This window comes from Rhincodon typus, chromosome 30, assembly GCF_021869965.1.
Source record: "Rhincodon typus isolate 14 chromosome 30, sRhiTyp1.1, whole genome shotgun sequence".
Lineage (NCBI taxonomy): Eukaryota > Metazoa > Chordata > Chondrichthyes > Orectolobiformes > Rhincodontidae > Rhincodon > Rhincodon typus.
Window position 1 is genome coordinate 25,031,665 of NC_063361.1, and position 20,449 is coordinate 25,052,113.

General features: G+C 39.5%; 1 protein-coding gene across 7 annotated transcripts in view; it reads right to left on the bottom strand.

Annotated features, from left to right (window-relative positions):
* Positions 1 to 10,639: 10,639 nt before the first annotated feature.
* Positions 10,640 to 20,449, bottom strand: part of LOC109934917 (V-type proton ATPase 116 kDa subunit a 1) — a 50,527-nt gene continuing 40,717 nt past the window's right edge. For all 7 annotated transcript variants that reach the window (XM_048614446.1, XM_048614447.1, XM_048614444.1 and 4 more), the window contains one exon: positions 10,640 to 13,688. In XM_048614446.1, coding sequence (XP_048470403.1) covers positions 13,595 to 13,688 — 94 coding nt within the window. In that variant the 3' untranslated portion in view covers positions 10,640 to 13,594. The remainder of the gene's footprint in view (positions 13,689 to 20,449) is intronic.

Genomic DNA, 20,449 nt, shown 5'->3' on the forward strand with positions numbered 1-20,449 from the left:
CAGTCAGTCATTTGGGGCAGTCACAGTCCCCTCATAGAGGGCCAGGAGCTGAATGTCAGAGACTCCACCTTTCTGCATGACTTCCTGCCCTCTACTGAAGTCTGTTTTCTGCTGGAATGAGACAAAGGGAAGGATTGAGTAGGATGTGTAGCCATTAATGCTGGTGCAAGGGGAGGAGAGCTGGTGAGATGTCCCAAGTGAGGAGGAGGCACAGAGGCCTTGCAGGGTTAATAGACTGCAGTGGGGTGGAGGGGGATCAAGTGGATGAGAGCAAGTGAGGGACATTGTTGCAGGTGACAGTATCAGTGCCGGTGCATGAATGTTGTTGGGGAGGTGGGTGCAGTGGGAGAGATAGAAATAAGCGTGAGGCAGCAGAGATAAGATAGCTAACGTTTCCTTGGCAGAGTGCGGGTGGTCACTACTTGCAGCGCTGCTGGCTGTGGGTGTTTCTCCAGATGGTCGAGACCACACTGGCTATCTCAGACCAGGCTTGCAAGATCTGGCATTGTGGCCTTCTCTGCTCACCCTGGGTAAGAGGACATCTCTTCGCTGCACCAATCCATTCACCAGGATCTCCAGATCCCTTTCCACAAAGTAGGGTCTAAATCACCCTTTATCTGTCATGCCCAGGGCATATGGCACAAACCTCGCAGGGCTGTTACAGACTGCCAGTATTTGATGAGGTGCAGAACGGCCTTCTATGAAAGGCACTGGTGCCACATATCTCTGGATTATCTCGTGGTGAATATGCCCGCCTATGGTGAGTGGCAGAATTAGGCTAGTATCAGACAAGCAGGGCACTATAGGTATATGGTACCTCATTAATGTTGGTGCTGGCAGCATGAGAAAACCTATTAGGCCTTGCAGAGAGAAACCCTCCAATGATATTTAACCAAAAACTGGAAAGATTCAGCTCTACGAAAGTACAAATATTACTTTCTTCCACATAGAGGCCTGAAACAGCCTGCCCAAGGGCCAATGAACAAGGAGGCGACACATCTCCAGGAAATGGTATCATCAGCTGCAATCAAGTATCTTAGCCGCACACAATAATACAGACAGAAACAGGTAGATCAGCAGCTGTACAAGCAATTACCAGCTTGACTTGCTGCATTCATGTGTGGGTGTGTGAAAAGTGAACAGAGTTAAGTAGAAAGAGAAAAGCAAGAGATGCTCAGACATCTTGCTATTGGTGTTCTGCAGCCTCCCTGTCCTCGACATGGGTTTCTGCTGGGTGTTCCGGTTTCCTCCCAGAGTCCACAGATGTGCAGGTTGGGTGGATTGGCAATGCTCAATTGCCTCATAGTATCCAGCGATCTGCAATACAGGTGGGTTAGCCATGATTAATACAGAGTTACAGGGATGGGGTGGGTTGTTCTTCAGAGGGTTGGTGCAGACTCGATGGGCCAAATGGCCTGCACTGTAGGGATTCTAAAATCCAACCTAATCTTCTAATTGTTAGTTTCAATTGGATGTTTGCTTCAGCTCCAAGAATGACAGTGAATGATTGTGTATTGAAAAGATTTGATGTGCAAGGAAGTTGAACATACATCCTGAGGTGATGGCTGGGATGTAATGATGTGGTTGTGAGGGAGTGATAGAGACTGACTCTGTGAGCAGGGACTGTTTGGTGATGGCCCATTGCGAGCAGAAGAGCAGGGTGATTACTTTGGAAATGAGAAGACAAGAGGAATAATGATGCTAAGGCCAGAGTTGGCTGGTGCGGGGAGAGTGAGAGAAATACGAAAGGAGTATTTCTTTGCTAGTTTTGGAGAGGTTGTGAAATTTCTTTCAACGCTGCAGTCAAGCCCACGGGAAAGCGTTGTTGAAATTGACCTACGCGGCTGCTTCTCTCCATTGCTATTGGTTACATTGAGAGGACACCTGCCATCTAGCAGAGAGAAATTAGATCTCCTTCTAACAACTCCGTGAATATATCAGAGAATTGTGGAATGGATTAGTACAACATTGTATTACCACGTGTTCTGGTGTTGTACTTTCCACTGCCTGCCTTTGAAAAATGAATATGCCCTTTGAAGGCCACATTCCCTTTGAAGTTATCCCCAGATCGTCCGTTGTCTGACTTGGTGAGCTGCCTGCCAAGAATTCTGGCAGCTAACATACTGCAGTCAGAGGTGGACCAACCACAAAACTTGACACTTGGAACAAGACATCCAATCTGGCCAGAACAGGCTCGAGGAGTTGAATGACCTATTCCTGTTCCTATGACCCCAATATATATCCGATATATCAAAATCACTCCCTACATTGACTCGTTGGGGAAGGGAAAGCAGAGACAACGAACATAGGGAATTCTGCCTCTCAACATGACTTGGGGCAATAATCAAAGCAAATTCTCCAGCACTTCACTGAGGGAGTACCAAACTATCGAAAGGGTTGTCTTTAAATAACATTGGAAACAGAGGCCATGTTTGTTATAAGGTGGATGGAAATTATCCTTTCTTGAAGAGCAGGTGAGTTATTCCTTATGTGACGGCCAATATTTATCCTTCACTATCACAAATGAACAGATTATCTAATCACTGTCACACTTCTATATGTGCACTTGTTGAGTAAAAGAAACTGACTGCTGCATTTCTTGCTTCACAACAATGGCTACACTTCACAAATATGTTATTTGTTGCAATGAACATTAATTGAAATGAGCTGTGCTTGTGGAAGATGCAATCAATGAATCACAGAATTGTTACAGCACTATTTGGCCCATCAGGTCTGCACTAGTTTTCTGAATGAGCAATTGCTTTATGCCATTTTCCTGCTTTCTTCCTGTAACCCTGCATGTCATTCTGTTTCCTTTCAAAGGAAAAGCAGCTGAGATTCGGGCATTGAAGAAGTGTGGGAGAAACCATGGACATCTTTTTATAAAAGAGTGAAAAGTTCTCTTCCAACTGTAGTTAATATATTTTGTATGTCATGAGTTACAAATACATTTATAAAGTTATCTATCTCTCCAGCTACCCATCTATTGTCCATTTACATCCTGTTATTGAGGGAACCTATTTAGCAATTGGATTTTAAAAAAATAAACGAACATTAATTCGAATTGTAAAAAGTTTTTAAATAATTTAATAAATATTTATGATTCAATATCAGAGCAAACATATATTACTTAAGATACAGACACTACTGCCACCAGTTGTTCACCTTATGCATTGCATGATGATTGCATAAGATCCATTTTTGAATCTATTTTGGTCTTTTTAGATTAATGTAATCTTTAGATATCATATATCCATTCAAATTAAAGGCTATATAATTTCAAGATCAAAATTTAATGGGATCAAAGCTTCAAGATAGCATCCTCCTGTCATCAAACTCAAGCTTAATAATGAACACTGGCATCAAAGTGTAGACAATGCTATCATGTGAAGGACAGAACCCCAGATCCCCATTTTACAACAAACACTACATTTTGAAAATGCTGCAAAATATTTTGAAACATCCTGGCATTGTGAAAGGCACTACATAAATGTAGTGTCCTTGGTTCAAATTATTGCTAAGAATCACTTCTCTGAAAGAGAAGCATTAAGCCCCATTCATGTCTTTCCTGTAAGGAATTGTTGTGTGCAAAATGATCCACATAGCAACATTCCAAAACAATTCATTTTAATGTGCTTTATTCCAGAAGATGGAACTAATACACTATTTAATGGAAATCCTTCAAAATAATATCAGTATGTTTATTTAAAGTAGGAAAGCTCATCCAAAACCATTTTAGTGTTGTGTGTCCCTCCAACAGAACATAAGAAAGCTGAAAGTCAGCATGCAGGTACAGCAGGTGAAGACAGCAAATGGTCTTCATTGTGAGGGGATGAAGAAGTCACTAGTGAGGCATCTTCTTGAATTGCTGCAATCTATCTGGTGTAGATAACATACATTGCTGCTGGGAAAGAAGTTCCAGGATTTTGACCAGAGACAGTGAAGTTACAGCAATAGATTCAAGTCAAGAGTATGTGTCTTGAAGGGAAACTTGCAGGGTGTTCTCATATTCTACTGGCCTTGGACTTCTGGGTGGCAGCGGTTGCATGTTTAGATGATGTCTTGGTGAGTTGCTACAGTGCATCACAGTATGTTGCTTCCAATGTGCATCACCAACAGAGGGAGTGAATATCAAAGATAGTGGTGAATGGGTGAAGATCAAATGGGCTGCATTTGTCTTAAATGCTGTCAAGCTTGAGTGTTGTTGGAGCCGCACTCATCTAGGAAAGTGGAGATTATCCCATCGCAACCCTGGCGTGTGCCTTGTCAGGCTTTGAGGAGAGACAGGTGAGTTACTTGCTGCAGAACACCCAGTCTCAGACATGCTCTTGTAGTCATAGTAATACATCCCAATGTGAAGTCGCTACAATCTTACCAGACCATGGGGCTGCTCTCCCATTAGAGAGAGAGAGAGAGACTGGTGGTAGTTTTAACTGACAGTCACCACGTCTCAGGCAAGTGGAGAGGTGAGAAGGAGACTCCTTCATGGTAACCTCATCCCAATATGTTGATAATGGACATTGGTTAAAAGAAAGCTCTTAAGAAAGGAAGGGGATAATTAGTCAGCTCATTTCTGTGACTATATAGCTTAATTTGCATCAAAAACAAACCTGTAAATGAAAGTCCTATATCCCAATACTGGAGATTGAGCAGTGATTAAAATTCACACTCTGGTCTCATTTCCCAGGCTTCAGAATTCACTCCGGTATAAATCATCTCTTAGGAGACCCATGAAAAACGCTGATATTCATGTGGAATCGTTCTGATTGACATACATGATTTTTGTCATATTAAAACAGACAGCAATGGGTATTACAATATGTTATTGACCTTTGTATACTTAATATTGGTTCTCAACTCCTGGCGCGCACACATTCTTTTTCAAGGCACACTCCTTTTAAAATCAGAGCAAATAACCCGTTGGTGGCATCGGAATTTTTTGGCTTGTGATTTAAAGCTACAATGCTCCACATGTTTGCATGTTTTCATTTAATTCATTAATTTCTCTCTCCAGACTCTTCTCAACATTTTTACAGACAGGCATCTCTACTGCTGGCTTTTTTTCTTTACGTTATTGTGGCATTTTTGCAGGACTACTGGGAGAAAGCGTAGGGAGTGGCATTAGGTAAAATACTCCACCGGTGAGTCAGCACAGAATAATGGGCCAAATGGCCTCCAGCTCGGTGATGAGTTTTTCCACCCAATGGCATTCTGTTTAAATATGTTTGAAACTTTTAAAGCTCGTTATATTGTGTTTCAATATGTATAACAGAATACAATATGAAAGTAATTTGAAGATACAGTTGCTATAGACCTTTTCGGTTGTGTTCTAAATATCTTTAGAAGTGCATTGTAATTAGGGAGATAGAAAAGGAAGAATGCACTCCATTTTCAAAAGCACTGGTTGAATTTTGAATTATATATAATAGCCATACTGGGGTGAAACTCATCAGTGAAAGTGGAGAAAAAAAACTAATGGCAACTTCTTCAGAATTCAAAATTATCGATGTACTTTCAGGACAGAAGGTTACTTTGAATACAGACACCAATCTTGCATTCTTACTGTATTTGCATATTCTTATCACTTGAGACAAAAATACCTACATCCACAATTTTTAGTTGGAGGTCTTGCTGCACTTAGGATACCGTTCATCCCTTGCATTTTTAAAAAAATTTAATCTATTTGCTCCATCTAGTGGGAATTCTAAAAAATGCAAGAGACCCTGTTGTTCCATTGATCCATCACAATTCACATTTTATTTGCCTTCCTTGCATTTCAGTGCTAAATACAAGGTTTTTTTTTTACAAAAACAATTCTGTACCATTTATTCAGTGCCCTGAGAGCTGTCAACACTTATGTAGGAAAAGTGGTTGGTATTTACAATTATGTTGTTCGATCAGGATGCAAAGTGTCATAACGTTCTAGTGAATGGTGGTGTTTTGGTAGCTCCAGCATACAATAGCTACATGGAAAGTGCAGCTGGGGCTACTTTTCCAGAAAATACCTATTTGGACACACGGCCTTTCAAATAAGAATAACAGGCCAATGTTGACAGGAAGTTAATGAGACTGCAAGAAGCCTTCATCACCTGGTGTAAAAAACTGCTACTATTTTCAGAGATAGTAGGAACTGCAGATGCTGGAGAATCTCAGATAACAAGGTGTAGAGCTGGATGAACACAGCAGGCCAAGCAGCATCAGAGGAGCAGGAAGGCTGACGTTTCGGGCCTACACCCTTCTTCAGAAATGGGGGAAGGGGAAGGGGGTACTGAAATAAATAGGGAGAGAGGGGGAGGCGGATAGAAGATGGATAGAGGAGAAGATAGGAGACAGACAGGTCAAAGAGGCGGGGATGGAGCCAGTAAAGGTGAGTGTAGGTGGGGAGTTAGGGAGGAGATAGGTCAATCCAGGGAGACAGACAGGTCAAGGGGGCGGGATGAGGTTAGTAGGTAGGAGATGGGGGTGGGGCTTGAGGTGGGAGGAGGGGATAGGTGGGAGGAAGAACAGGTTAGGGAGGTGGGGATGAGCTGGGCTGGTTTCGGGATGCGTTAGGGGGAGGGGAGATTTTGAACCTTGTGAAGTCCATATTGATACCATTGGCCTGCAGGGTTCCCAAGCGGAATATGAGGTGCTGTTCCTGCAACCTTCGGGTGGCATCGTTGTGGCACTGCAGGAGGCCCAGGATGGACATGTCATCTGAGGAATGGGAGGTGCAGTTCTTTAGTGCGAACCAAGTGTGGGTGTTCTGCAAAGCGGTCCAAGCCTCCTCTTGGTTTCCCCGATGTAGAGGAGGCCACAACGGGTACAGCGGATGCAGTATACCACATTAGCAGATGTACAGGTGAACATCTGCTTGATGTGGAAAGTCTTCTTGGGACCTGGGATGGGGGTGAGGGGGGAGGTGTAGGGGTAGGTGTAGCACTTCCTGCGGTTGCAGGGAAAAGTGCCAGGTGTGCTGGGACTGGAGGGGAGTGTGGAGCGGACAAGGGAGTCCCGGAGAGAGTGGTCCCACCGGAAAGCAGATAAGGGTGGGGAGGGAAAAATGTCTTTGGTGGTGGGGTCGGATTGCAGATGGCGGAAGTGTCGGAGGATGATGCGTTGGATCCGGAGGTTGGTGGGGTCGTACGGGAGGACGAGGGGGATTCTGTTTTGGTTGTTGTTATTGCAGGGAGGGGAGTGTGAGGGATGAGTTGCGGGAAATGCAGGAGACACGGTTGATGGCGTTCTTGACCACTGAGTGGGGTGGGGGGTAGTTGCGGTCCTTGAAAAACGAGGACATCTGAGATGTACGGGAGTGGAATGCCTCATCCTGGGAGCAGATGCGGCAGAGGCGAAGCAATTGGGAATAGAGGATGGCATTTTTGCAGGAAGGTGGGTGGGAGGAGGTGTATTCTAGGTAGCTGTGGGAGTTGGTGAGCTTGAAATGGATATCGGTTTCTAGGTGGTTGCCAGAGATGGAGACAGAGAGGTCCAGGAAGGAAAGAGAGGTATTAGAGATGGTCCAGGTGAACTTAAGGTTGGGGTGGAAGGTATTGGTGAAGGGGATGAACTGTTCGAGCTCCTCGTGGGAGCACGAGGCGGCGCCGATACAGCCATCAATGTGACGGAGGAAGAGGTTGGGTTTAGGGCCAGTGTAGCTACGGAAGAGGGATTGTTCCACGTAACCTACAAAGAGGCAGGCATAGCTTGGGCCCATGCAGGTACCCACCCCCTTTGTCTGTAGGAAGTGGGAGGAATTGAAAGAGAAGTTGTTGAGGGTGAGGACGAGTTTGGCTAAGCGGATGAGGATGTCAGTGGAGGAGGACTGGTCGGGCCTGCGGGACAGGAAGAAGTGGCGGGACAGGAAGAAGTGGAGGGCCTTTATTTCACTTCAATTGTATTGGAGGGGACAGAGCAAGACTTGCAACACAAAAATCAATGGATTCCGTTTGAGGGCTGGTATTCAAATCTCAGAATTAGCCATTGTCTGATCCTCACAAACCAGTTTGTCCAGTTACTTTGGATGGAGAATTTATAGTAAAGTTGCTTTCCATTGCAGAGGGCAGGAGAGGGTAACATGACACACCTTCCTTAAAAAGAAACATTCCCAGTGGGTAAGTCCTGTGTGTGGGATGTATTGCAACAATCGGTCAAATTGATTTCCCAGGTATAGAGTTACCCACAATATCCATTTTCAGAATGACTGGAGGATATTTTACACTGACAAGTGATTGTTTTACAGGGTGGTTTAGCTGGCTCTCTAAGACAGTCCACCATCTACATGCACAAGTAAACAGTGTGTTAGAATACTCCCCACTTGTCTGGAGTGCAGCTTCAATTACACTTGAGAAACTTGACATTATCCAAGACAAGCAGCCCACTTAATTGTCACCCCAACTACCACCTTTAAAACACAACAGCATCGAAAATTACATTGCAGTAACCTACCATAGCTCCCGACAGCATCTTTTAAACCCATGGCCTCTACCATCTGGAAGGGCAAGGGCAGCAGGTGCATATGGTGGTGTTCCCAAGCAAGTTCCCCATCAAGCTATATACTACCCTGACTTTTTAAAATTCATTTACGGGATAAGGGTGTTGCTGGCTAGGCAGCATTTACTGCCCATCTCTAATTGCCCAGAGGGCAGTTAAGAGATAACCACATTGCTGTAGGTCTGGAGTCAGACCAGGTAAGGATTCCAGTTTCCTTTCCTAGAGGGGATTAGTGAACCAGATGTGTTTTTCCCAATAATCAGCAATGGATTCATTGTCATCATTAGACTCTTAATTCAAGATGTTTATTTAATTCAAATTCCATCCTCTTCTGTGGCAGGATTCAAACCGAGGTCCCCCAAACATTATCTGGGTCCCTGGGTTAACAGTCTAGCAATAATACTGCTTGGCCATTGCCTCCCTATATTGCCATTCCTTCACTGTCAGAGTCAAAAACCTGAATCTTGCACCATAACAGCATTAAGGGTTTACGTACACTAAACGGCCTACAGTGGTTCAAGAAGGCAACTCGCCAACACCTTTACATGAGCAGTATGGATAGACAATGTATTTGGCCCAGCTAACAAAGCCCACATTGCCGGAATGAATTTTTAAAAAGTACTCGGGTAAAATTTGGTAGTTAAATTCAGCAGATTTTATTTCATATAACCTCAATCGAACAGGAACTTTGCAGGTTATAAACAGAAATTTACTTGTGTTCTGGGAGTTAGCACTCTAAGTACCAAGGTGGTTGTGTAGTGAGAATGTCACTGGACTAGCAATCCAAAACCCCAGGCTAGAGCTCTGGGGATGTAGCTTCAAATCCCAGAGGTGAAATTTGAACCCAATTAAAAATACCGGCATAGAAGTGACCATGTAACCGCATTTATCATAGAAATGCATCTGATTCAGATGTGCTGTTCTCACCCGGTCTGGACAGTGTGTGACTCCAGACCCATGGCAATGTGGGTGACTCAACCTCCCTCTGGGCAATAAATGCTAGCCTAACCAGAGATGCTGAAAGACGTTAGTATGCATTGCTTCAAAGGACACTGGAGCAATTTTAGCAGTATCACAAAACATGTGACTACCAGTAAAATTACTTGGCATTTATGTAGTGCCTTTAACTTGGGGGAAACGTCCCATGATGCTTCATAGGAATGTGAAGCAAAATTTGAGAAAACCAATGTCTAATGCCTTTTAGCCATATTACACAAAGGAGCTGGAAACTCTTGGAATCCCTTGGCTGATAAGACTGACACCAAATGCTCATTAAATTTCAATATTCTGGAAATTGATTGGAGTTACCTCAGCATAGAACATGCTGTATGGAGAAAAGTTAAAATGCTATTGCACTCCTCTGTAATTTTCAGTTAAAATGTTTTGTATGTAACATTTACAAATTTTATGAAGTATGTTTTTGAAAGCAAATATTCAACACCAAGTCACACAAGGAGGTATTAGGACAGATGGCTAAATACCTGATCATTTGCACATGCCCCTTCACCACTGAAAGTATTCATCACCCCCTTGCTCCCATTTCACCTGTCTGCAGCAGGGTATTTAGAAGGGCATACTGTATATATAGGAATGTCGAACTTCATGCGCTCCAATAAACTTAACTTGCAAGATAAAGGGCTGTTTTATTCAACACTTCCAGATCTCACATTATCTTAATGCCATTTATAGCCACATGCCCATTTCTCTCCCCCAACATCAGTTTAATTTTTAACAAGCTCTATTTGCATAGTTTGATTTTTTAAAAAAAATGCTAGATATCTTGTGACTTAGAAATAGGACAACTGAATAACAAAGTAAAAACATCTGTTTCTACGGATTCTAGCCAATTATTAAATTCTCTGCAACTTTTTAACCTACCAACTGTTCTTTTAAAGTTGTGTTAATACAATTAGCTAAAAGATGTTAAATTACAGACAATGAACATCTCTACTTGCCTCATCTATAATTAGATGTCTTACATTTAACACCAAGAGTCACGTATGCAATTATTACACTGCCATCAAGCAGTTTCAATACCATTGATATAAAAACAAAATCACTTGTTGAATAATGGGACAATAGAAAGGCAGGTGACCAAAAGGACAAACTGCAAGTAGATACTACACTACTAAAAAACAGTCAGAAAATAATTGAATGGCCATGAACATTTTTACATTCCACTGTGTTTTTATTCTATGTTTAAATATACATTGACATTATGCACAAGCTTCAATCAGATTGGAATAGTTTCTAAGTAATCACAATAAGGTGACTAAAGAACTTTCAGCTTCAAATGGGCGCACATTCACAAGCTGTAAACAGTCAAAACATGTAAACAAAAATCACAACAGCAAACAAGTATTAACAGACAGGTAGGATTCATCAGTTGTGGCTCAGCCATTCTGAAAGTACATACACAAAATTAATGTAACATTTTAAAGCTGGAATTTAATGCTGGCCCAATGTTTGATACATTGATAGTTTGGTGTCAGGGGTCGCAGTCAGCTTATATTACAACATACATCAACCAGTACAATTCAAATATTCAGATTCATGTGGATTGGTCAGTTGGTTAAAGGGCACAACAATCTGCAAGATAGTCATTTCTTTTTGCCCAGAACAGAATATATTGAAAAGTACAGAGGTTGACCTTTCCTGACAAAAATCACTATATACAAGCATAACTACAATATTATTTAATGCTGTTTCGATCCCTTCCTCTACACCATAATGACATGAAACATGATCATTGTGCAACAGGTCAAAGGGGTCCCAAAAACAAACTTCTTTTTTCAAAAAAAAGGTAAGTGGGCTTCTTCATACATTGTATTAAGGAGTATATCAGAAACTATAGTAGTATCTAATTCTAAAACCAAATATTGCAGCAAAGCAAGAAAATGAAATAAAGATTATAATGGTTCAAATGTTAAGATATGCAAATATTTTGAGTGCAAATCATTTGATTAAATCAACGAGGACAAGTTTAATTTGGCCATCGAATTTTGTACACAACATAAAGAGAAACACCATGCAAGTTACAATGGCAATACCATTATTGGAAGACAATTCCCAATATTCAACACCCCTGTATCACTCCAATACCAATTTCATTACATAAAGTAAACGCCAAAGACAAAGGTACAAGGAGAAACTTGTATTAACATTCAGTTAAATTAATAGTCACTATAACAATGCAAAATTATGATCTAAGTAGAAAGACAAATCTGGATTAACTGACCATTAATGCTTAAGAAGAGTTGTTTGATTTACAAAACCTTGAAAAAGACAATTCATTCAAATAAAATCAAGAAGATTGGTCATCAACAATGCAGAGTCCAACCCAAAAATGGTGCCGATGGGCTTGTGGGTGGAACTGGTAGGGAAATGGTATTTTAATCCTTTTAAAATAATATTCAAATATAAATTTGAATGGCTGCCACACTGTACATCCCAGATGTACATTTGAGGAGTTTTAAACCTGTATGACTCTTAACCAAAGTAGTCCATTAATTTGGTCATTCCAAAAATATAAAAAACATAGGGTGTTATAATTTCACAGAAATAACCCAGAGCCCAGCGATAGCCAATAATTGCCATGAGAGGCTTATTCAATTAATGCATTAAAAACTGTTCCATTCCTCTGCAGATGCTGCTGGGTTAATCATTATAGAAATCAAAACCATATCATTTACGGAATCTTGGACTGGATATACTGTGTTCGAGAGTTCAACGCACAACAAATAAAAAATTCAGTATGAAGATTTCAACTTGATAATATTTTCTTGGGAATCTGGAGATACAAAAGGTGGCTCTGGGCTCATACCAACACCAAGAGTAATAACTATTCATTGATGGAATTCAGCTCACCTGCCCAAAGTAAGGGTTGGGGGTAACTAATTTGCTGCAAACTGTATGATTGTCTCATAAAATTCCATGATAGAAGCTTAAAACTGAACCAGATAGAAGATGATCTTTATTTTTAGATCTCCAAGAATTACCAGGATCTCTAAGGCAGCTAACATGAATGGCTTTAAAATTTTATCCGAGTCAACAAAATGTGCCACTTTCTCCCCTCAGTACTCCAAATGTTCCCTTTAAACCTAGGTGAAACAAAGTTGAAACCTTAACTATAGGAGAAAAGTGAATGTGGCCAGAATTAAAAATAAGTCACTTGGGTTGTGGGGAAGATATGGGATGTTTGTTCAGTCAAGTAACTGAGATACTGATCTAAAGTGTACAGTTCAAAGTGATTAATATTTCCCATCAAACCAGACAGGAAAAAAAACAAAGAAACTATGTGAAACTGCGCAGCAACCAGAACAATTCTCCTTCTAGTGCAATGCTGCAAAGTACTTTAAATGTCGTTTTAGAATTCCCTTACATTGCAAGAAGATTAACTCCGGTTGCTAAGGTGGGCATCATGAATGCAATTCCAGAAAATCTTCTCCGGAGTAAGTTTAGCAACAACTGAAGTCACTTAGTCAAAATTAATACATTTCTATACATAATTGTGCTTTGTGCACTGAACCTTCATCCTACCTGATAGTGGCCACACATGGTCAAATTTCCTACAACTGAGTCGTAAGTTACATATATCAGTGTTTTTAATAAGTGGTGGTCAAGAATACCATCCAAATGTTGCATTCTAGTGCCCACCTATCTTTTCCCTGAAGTCCAACATCTTGCCCTTCACTTCCCACAAAGTTAAATAAATAAATCTGTAGCTAGTTACAAGTCTTATCCTGCATTGTGTAAAATTACTAGGAGGTATAATACTGCAATACTGTCAGATTAGTCCCAGCCTTTTCAAGACACTAAAAGTGAACAGCTTATCTATATGAACATGTTTACCGAAAAGAGGCAATTATACTGCAAGAAACCATTAAGTGAACATCGAGTGGGACAAATTCAGTTCAATGCAATAGTCACACTTCATAACTGCATTGATTCACACAAGGAAAACATCTGGTTTCAGTGCATGCAGAAAAGTAACATCAAAATCTGCTACAACATTGCATTATGTTATAAAGGGCATAAATTACATGATCTATATGCACATCACAAACCACACATTTACAAACCACAAAGCAGACAGATCTTGAAACTTAATACATCTTCAGTTTTACTCTTCAAACTTTCCTTCGAGAATGCTTTCAAAGGAAAAGGGAACAAACTTGTAACCAGAGCCAGAGTAGAATTTGTTTTGGAACTCAATCCTGTGAAGTCAAAAAGATATTCGTTAAATATCTCATAGATGGTAGCGTTATGGCTGAAAAAAAATTTAGATATCAACTTTGAATTATAACTGGCCACAGAGCACTGCTTTACTATACCATTATATTGTGCTATACATGTAGCACAACATAGACAGATGACCATGAATTCAAATACAACAGAGGTAGTTGTGCTGTGGTAGATCAAATACGCAAGTTTAAGAAGTTAATCTGAAATTCTGGCTGATGGCTCAGTTGAAACAGCAATGGAATATCAGGTGAAATGAAGTAAACCATTAGAGAACGTAATTTAGAGGCAACTGACCAGAGCTGTTCTATAATTACTCAGCGAAATGAAAGTAAAATAACGCAAGGGGTCTCACACACTACCCGTAATTACCAGGTGGCCAATGAGAAAGATTGCTGTCCAATTTCTCAGACTATGAATGGCTTGCTTTGAATAAAGGGGCCCGAACTGATTCAAAAGCCAGTTTAGAAACCAGCTGGTGAAAAACAGGTTTTATTTCTGCTGATATCTCAAATATTGTGTAAAAACAAAAAACAAAATTTTTCTGGAAAGTTGACCCTGTCCATATGCACACTATAAATGAAGGGAAGAGAAAAGTATTTGATCTCAAAAGGATGGTTTCGTACACTATTGCTGAAAGAAATATTGATGTCATATTTCCAAACCACAAAAAAGCAAGACAATGTTAATTAAAGGAAAGTACAATCTGTTCCATAAAGCAAATTTATTGATGAATCAGCAGGAAGGAATGCAAATTCAATAAATGTTCTTCCAATGAAAGATGATTCTCAGCAACATGAAGGAAATTACAATATAGCAATTTTCCTTGCAAAAAATGTTTTTGCAAGTATCAAGACACAAGTTTAATTAACCCAACATATAATTCAGATTATTTTTATATAAATTAATATCTACATTGATCACATCTGCTCATCCTCCCAGACACAAACACAACAGGAATGAGTATCACTTAATGAACTAATTACATCACCAAAAGACAAAAAGGTCATCCCATAGACCTTTCTAGGAATTCATCTGGCAAAGGCATGGCTGCTCTAAGATATGCTTTGGGTCTGTTTGAAACACAAGCATTGCTCCAATATCCAGTCACTAATTTCTACAAAATTCCTGCAATTATGCAATGTAATCAATCCAGATTTTAGGAACAGATTTGATCTCAAATAGTTAGTTTACTATTTTTAAAAGACAGTCATTCCAAAAATGAACTAAGACCACTGTTTTGAAGTATCAAACGGAAGGTGCACTTTAGGCTTCACTGTAACTAAACTTTCATAAGTGCAGGTAAAATAGAAAATGTTTCTCTGATATTGCAAACTCTGGAGACAACAGATACTCTACAATGGAGCAAGCAGACGTTATAGTTAAAAATAAATCCCAGCTACTGTAAAAGCATTAATATGATTAACACAAATACTTTTGGACAGTTCATACTAATTATGCTTTATTATTCATTACTAACAAAACTTTTCCAACATGCATAAATGCACAAGATCTGCAAATTGACTGCTAGTACAACAGGAAAAATCAAGCAACATGGGTTAATAGGTGGCACATTAGGACAGCAAAATGTTCTTTGACTTGCATTTGTGTACAGCAAATGTATTGCGTATAGGTTGAAAACTGCTTTTCTGACAACCGAAAGGATATTCAGCAAAATAGATTCAGAACTCCCCCAGATCAGCTCCCAGTCGGTTGTATACACAGTAAGAAGTTTTCTTCAAGGTAAAGTACAATTTGGGCAGAGAAGTAAAAGGAGCCTAAATATGCTTGCAAATGTACAATAGTACCCTAAATTGATACTTCTAGTCATTATATTTTTTCAAAAAGTAGAAACTTCCTCTTCAAAGATTCTTCAAATGCACAGAAGAAACTTCACAAAAGTAAGTTTATAAATTTAGAACAATACCTTCTGAATTACTTTTCAGCAGGAACATTTGAAAAATAAACAAACAATCTTATCTTTAAAACAAGGAGAAAAAGTGGACATATGTTTAAGTATTATTGCAATCACATACACATATGCTTGTAACTTCAGTTGAGGTCAAATACTTAACCATTCAGAAACAAGAGTGAAATATCATAATGGACTACTTTCATACACAAAAGTGCACTGATTACTCGCCAAGAAAACAGTGTGTCAGTATACGCCCGTGCTTTAATCTGAGGGATGTGATCAACTTGGGGAATGTTTGAATTATTGCAATTTCATCCTACCAATTAGTTTGCCCGACGATTGTCTACAAGAAAATAGCCTCAACCAAATGGGAAAGGCTAAATTGTGTTGATTTAATACAGAAGCCAATTTTCTACAATCCAGATTTCAATTTCAGACTTTCAGAAATATTTTGTTTGCAAACAGTTGATTGATTTGCAATCAAAGGCTTCCAAAAATTCATGCCAATACTCATTCAAAAAACATGATACAATATTAAATATAAAAGGAAGAGAAAAGCTCATATGCATTGGGAGTCTTGTGCTATTTTAGCAAAAAAGTCCATTTACAGGTATCAAATTTATTCTTTTATAAATGTTGCAATTCTCTAGAAGGACATGAAGCATTCCAACACATTATGGACATCCAGCTGGTCAAATAACATACATCTTTTAGAAATGCGTGGGTATGTACGAAATCTGCTCAGCAGCCAAAACATGTGCATGAATGCACAGTGCTGAACAAGGCATAAATCAAGTGTTCTTCCAAGATAGGTCCACTCCTACTTACTGTCCACAAAGTTAAATGATCCCTTTTGAGAAAAGCTTTATTTTGATGCAAAATATGTTTAGTTATTTAATTAGTACATTTAGCTCTAGAATGTTTATACTCACTTGAAACTAAGTGTACATTAAAATAATTCTGAAATGCTACCCAACTCAGAAAAAGTGAATTTATAAAGCATCTTAGTATATCCAATGAATTAATATTTTTCAAAAATTTGAGGGGGTGGGGGAATGGTAAATGGTAAATAGACAAAAACAGTCAATTTGCATACAGTGCCTCAGCTTAAATGTGAGACATTCTGTTACCTGCACACCCTGGTACTAAAATGTCTGTCAAGATTTTATACTGAAATTCTGGATTTGCCAGTTAACCCTAACCCAATATATCCTCTACATATTGTAGGGGTTTGTAGGCCTATTTAAAAAAAGCAGGCAAGGTCATAACAGATAAGGAATTTGTAGCCTTGTTAAATGAATATCCCCAATTGTTAAGAGTGGTGCATGAAAAAATCAATGGTAGGAACTGATATTAAATCTGCCAAGATGGAAAACAAATGGTCTCAGAAAACAGTGCTAATGAAGATAGAAACCTTTATGTCCTGGAGATTTGTCTATCAGCATGGATTGAAATAAACAGTAGAGAAGATAGTTAAGGTTGAACATGGCTATTTCAACCATCAAACTGCGAGGGCAATAGTTGTACACAAATCATTGTGAAATGTTTACTGAGAGTTTGTGAACGTTTAAAACTCTATTGATGTATTTTATAACTGCTCAGCATTGTTCAGTGCAAAAGGTCACAAGTTAAAAGCTTACTGAAATAAGGCAAAAAATTAACAGAAAATGAAAAAGTTAAGTCATGCTGTACTTTTAGTTAATTACAGAAATCAGAGCAGGAAAAAAAAAGGAATCTAGAGTTTTTTATTTCACATATGAGAAATGCAATGGTCATCTGATGAAGCCCCAGTTGTATCATTAATCAGCAAGGTTAGTGTTTAATTTGGAAGCCAGAAAATTGGGAGTATAGTCTATTTCAAAATGCTGAAGCAAATAGGCTGCTATAGCAGAACAGACCGGAACAAGTTCATGAGATGGTATGTCAGACAATTTAAAAAAAGTAAAATTCAATAGGATGGCAACACTAAACAATGATACCTGACATTTTAGTTTTTTTTTTAAAATCTATTCAGTGAATGCTTCTATGACCAAGAGGACAGGCAGACTGCAAATCATGTCACTGATCAGCTTAAAAGGGTGATTCGCTACAGTTCTTAATATTCTTGTAACGTTTTTGTTGCTTGCTATCAATGGATACAGTCAATCGTTAGTCTCAGAGAACATGGCCACAGATTGTAACTGCTTCAACTAGATTGAACTGAGTTAATGAAGCAGCAAATAAGATGTACGGGAATAACTAAACACATTTCATTGAATGAGTTACCTGTATAATCACCGTTAACAACCAAAATGATTACTCTAATTACACAATACTGATAAAAACAACAATGCAGCTGAAATGTTCTACCAGAAGGGTACCTAGGCCTATGAAAATATGTCCAAGGATATACTCCACTCAGGTTAATGGTCTAAAATAATTGAGATTTAGCTCAACTATAGTTTCCAATATAACATCGGTTGTTGAGAAGTTTAAAACATAAATGCTATTTTAAAAATAACAAAGCGTAGAGCTGGATGAACACAGCATGCCAAGCAGCATCAGAGGAGCAGGAAAGCTGACGTTTCAGGTCTAGACCCTTTTCTGAAGGAGGGCTGGCCAGACAGAGCTCATTATCAGCCTCAGGAACCATGTGAAGAAAGCAGTTTAATTGACAAAGTTTATTTTGTAGGGCCTTAAATTCTGAAAAATTTGCTGGTCTTAACATCAAACATAAGGACTATCAAGGCATTCAGTGCAAAATTCAGGTTTCATAGTAAGAAATACAAAACAAGTATCCATGTTCCAAGATAACAAGGTGCAGGGCTGGATGAACACATCAGGCCAAGCAGCATCAGAGGAGCAGGAAGGCTGACATTTCGGGCCTAGATCCTTCTTCAGAAAAACGGTCTAGGCCCGAAACGTCAGCTTTCCTGCTCTGCCTGCTGCGTTCATCCAGCTCTACACCTTGTTATCTCAAATTCTCCAGCATCTGCAGTTCCTACTATCTCTATCCATGTTCCAATCCTGTTCTGTACTAAACCATCAGATTCCTATCTGGGTGACAGCAGGTCAGTTGGATCTGATATAACTAAACAGAGGAAAATGGTGATGAAAAAGAAAATGGTCAGCACTTCCACTCATTCGAACAGCTGATAAAGTTCCCTCATGGAGATGTTCAGAATTTTATGGCACAATGATGATAATGTGACTCTTTGCATTTGCTTTACAAGAGCTAACCACTTAATCCAAAAACTGATTTAAAAGTTACTTATTCTAATATATGCCAAGTTGACATTTTAAAAATAATTATGACTCTTTCATCACTATAAAAAAATACTGATTTGTACAACATGGTAACCTCCTCCTATGCCACAATTCTCATCTGTGGACATACAGTGACATGAGGCTCAGCTCTGACATTCCCTTGGGTCAATCCTTCAGTTGATACCATCTAGGCTCCTGCAGAAAAGAATCACATACAGTCCCCATTGCTCTCTGGGGAAAGAGAATTCCAGGGACTAACAACCCTCAGAAGAAATTCCTTCTCATTGTCATCAGTAACGGTAGACTTCTACTGTTGAGACTTTGCTCCGTTGTTCTAGATTCCCCCAGAGGGGGAAACATCCTCTCAGCATTTATTTTGTCAATGTACAAAGTTCTGTATATTTCAATTAGATCACTTAGCATTTTCTGAACAATATTGCATAAAGGCCTATCCTGCGGAGCCTAAGATAATTCTTTCATCCATTGAATCAGCTAAGTCTCAAAATTATATCTAATACAACAATACTCTTCCTTAAGAAAGGAGTCTAAACAGTCTCCACAGTACTTCAGGTGCAATCTCAGTCAGGTCCTGTAAAGTCATAGCAATACATGCGTGTTTTTAAACTTCATTCCCCTTGCAATAAAGGGCCAAAGCCTAACATTTTATTTGCCTTCCATTTGGTTACTGTACCCTGCATGTTTTTTTTTTGTAGTTTATACACTAGGACACCTTGATCCTTTTGTAACAAAGGGAAATCCAGCTGACTATAACAGTTAAGGTTGCCATCCTATTGGTTTGACTTATAATATTTAAAAATGTGGATTTTCTATGCCTTCTAGAAATCTGTGGCATGCTACAAGTTGAACAATATTTAGCATGTTACCTTCACACATGATACAGCATTCCTATCAACTGTTAAGTTTAGAGGTCAGTGATGAATTGAAAGTTGAATCAAGTTTTACTTAAAAAGTCACACAAGTCAACTATAAAACATATGAATGCACTTCAACTCATTCCAAAAATCTGAAAAGACACTCTCATACCACTTAAGAAACCCATAATTTAATTTTCCTCAAAACAGAGTGACTCACCAAAATCAATACATGGGTGCAAGACAGTGAGACTAATGACAAGAAGCATAATGTCCCCTGCCTCCATATGATTAAGTGTTTATCCTCCCAAGCATTTACATTTGTTAAGATGGCTGAATTTCCAACCAACATTGATGGTGATGGAGCTCTGTTGGTAGGACAGCCAAAGATCAAAGGGATGCCTTTTCATTTTGGAAACAGTCACGATCTGACACTATGAACATTAACCCTTCTCGCTAGCCTAAATCTGAATGTCATCAAGATTCTGTGGTTGGCTGGTAAAGCGAACAGAACACTCATCATAAAGTAGAACTTAACATCGTCAGCCAATGCACTCATTTAGGTACAAATCAGAATTGGACAAAGTAGGAACTGCTGATGCTGGAGAATCTGAGATAACAAGGTGTAGAGCTGGATGAACACAGCAGGCCAAGCAGCATCAGAGGAGCAGGAAAGCTGACGTTTCGGGTCTGGCCCCTTCTT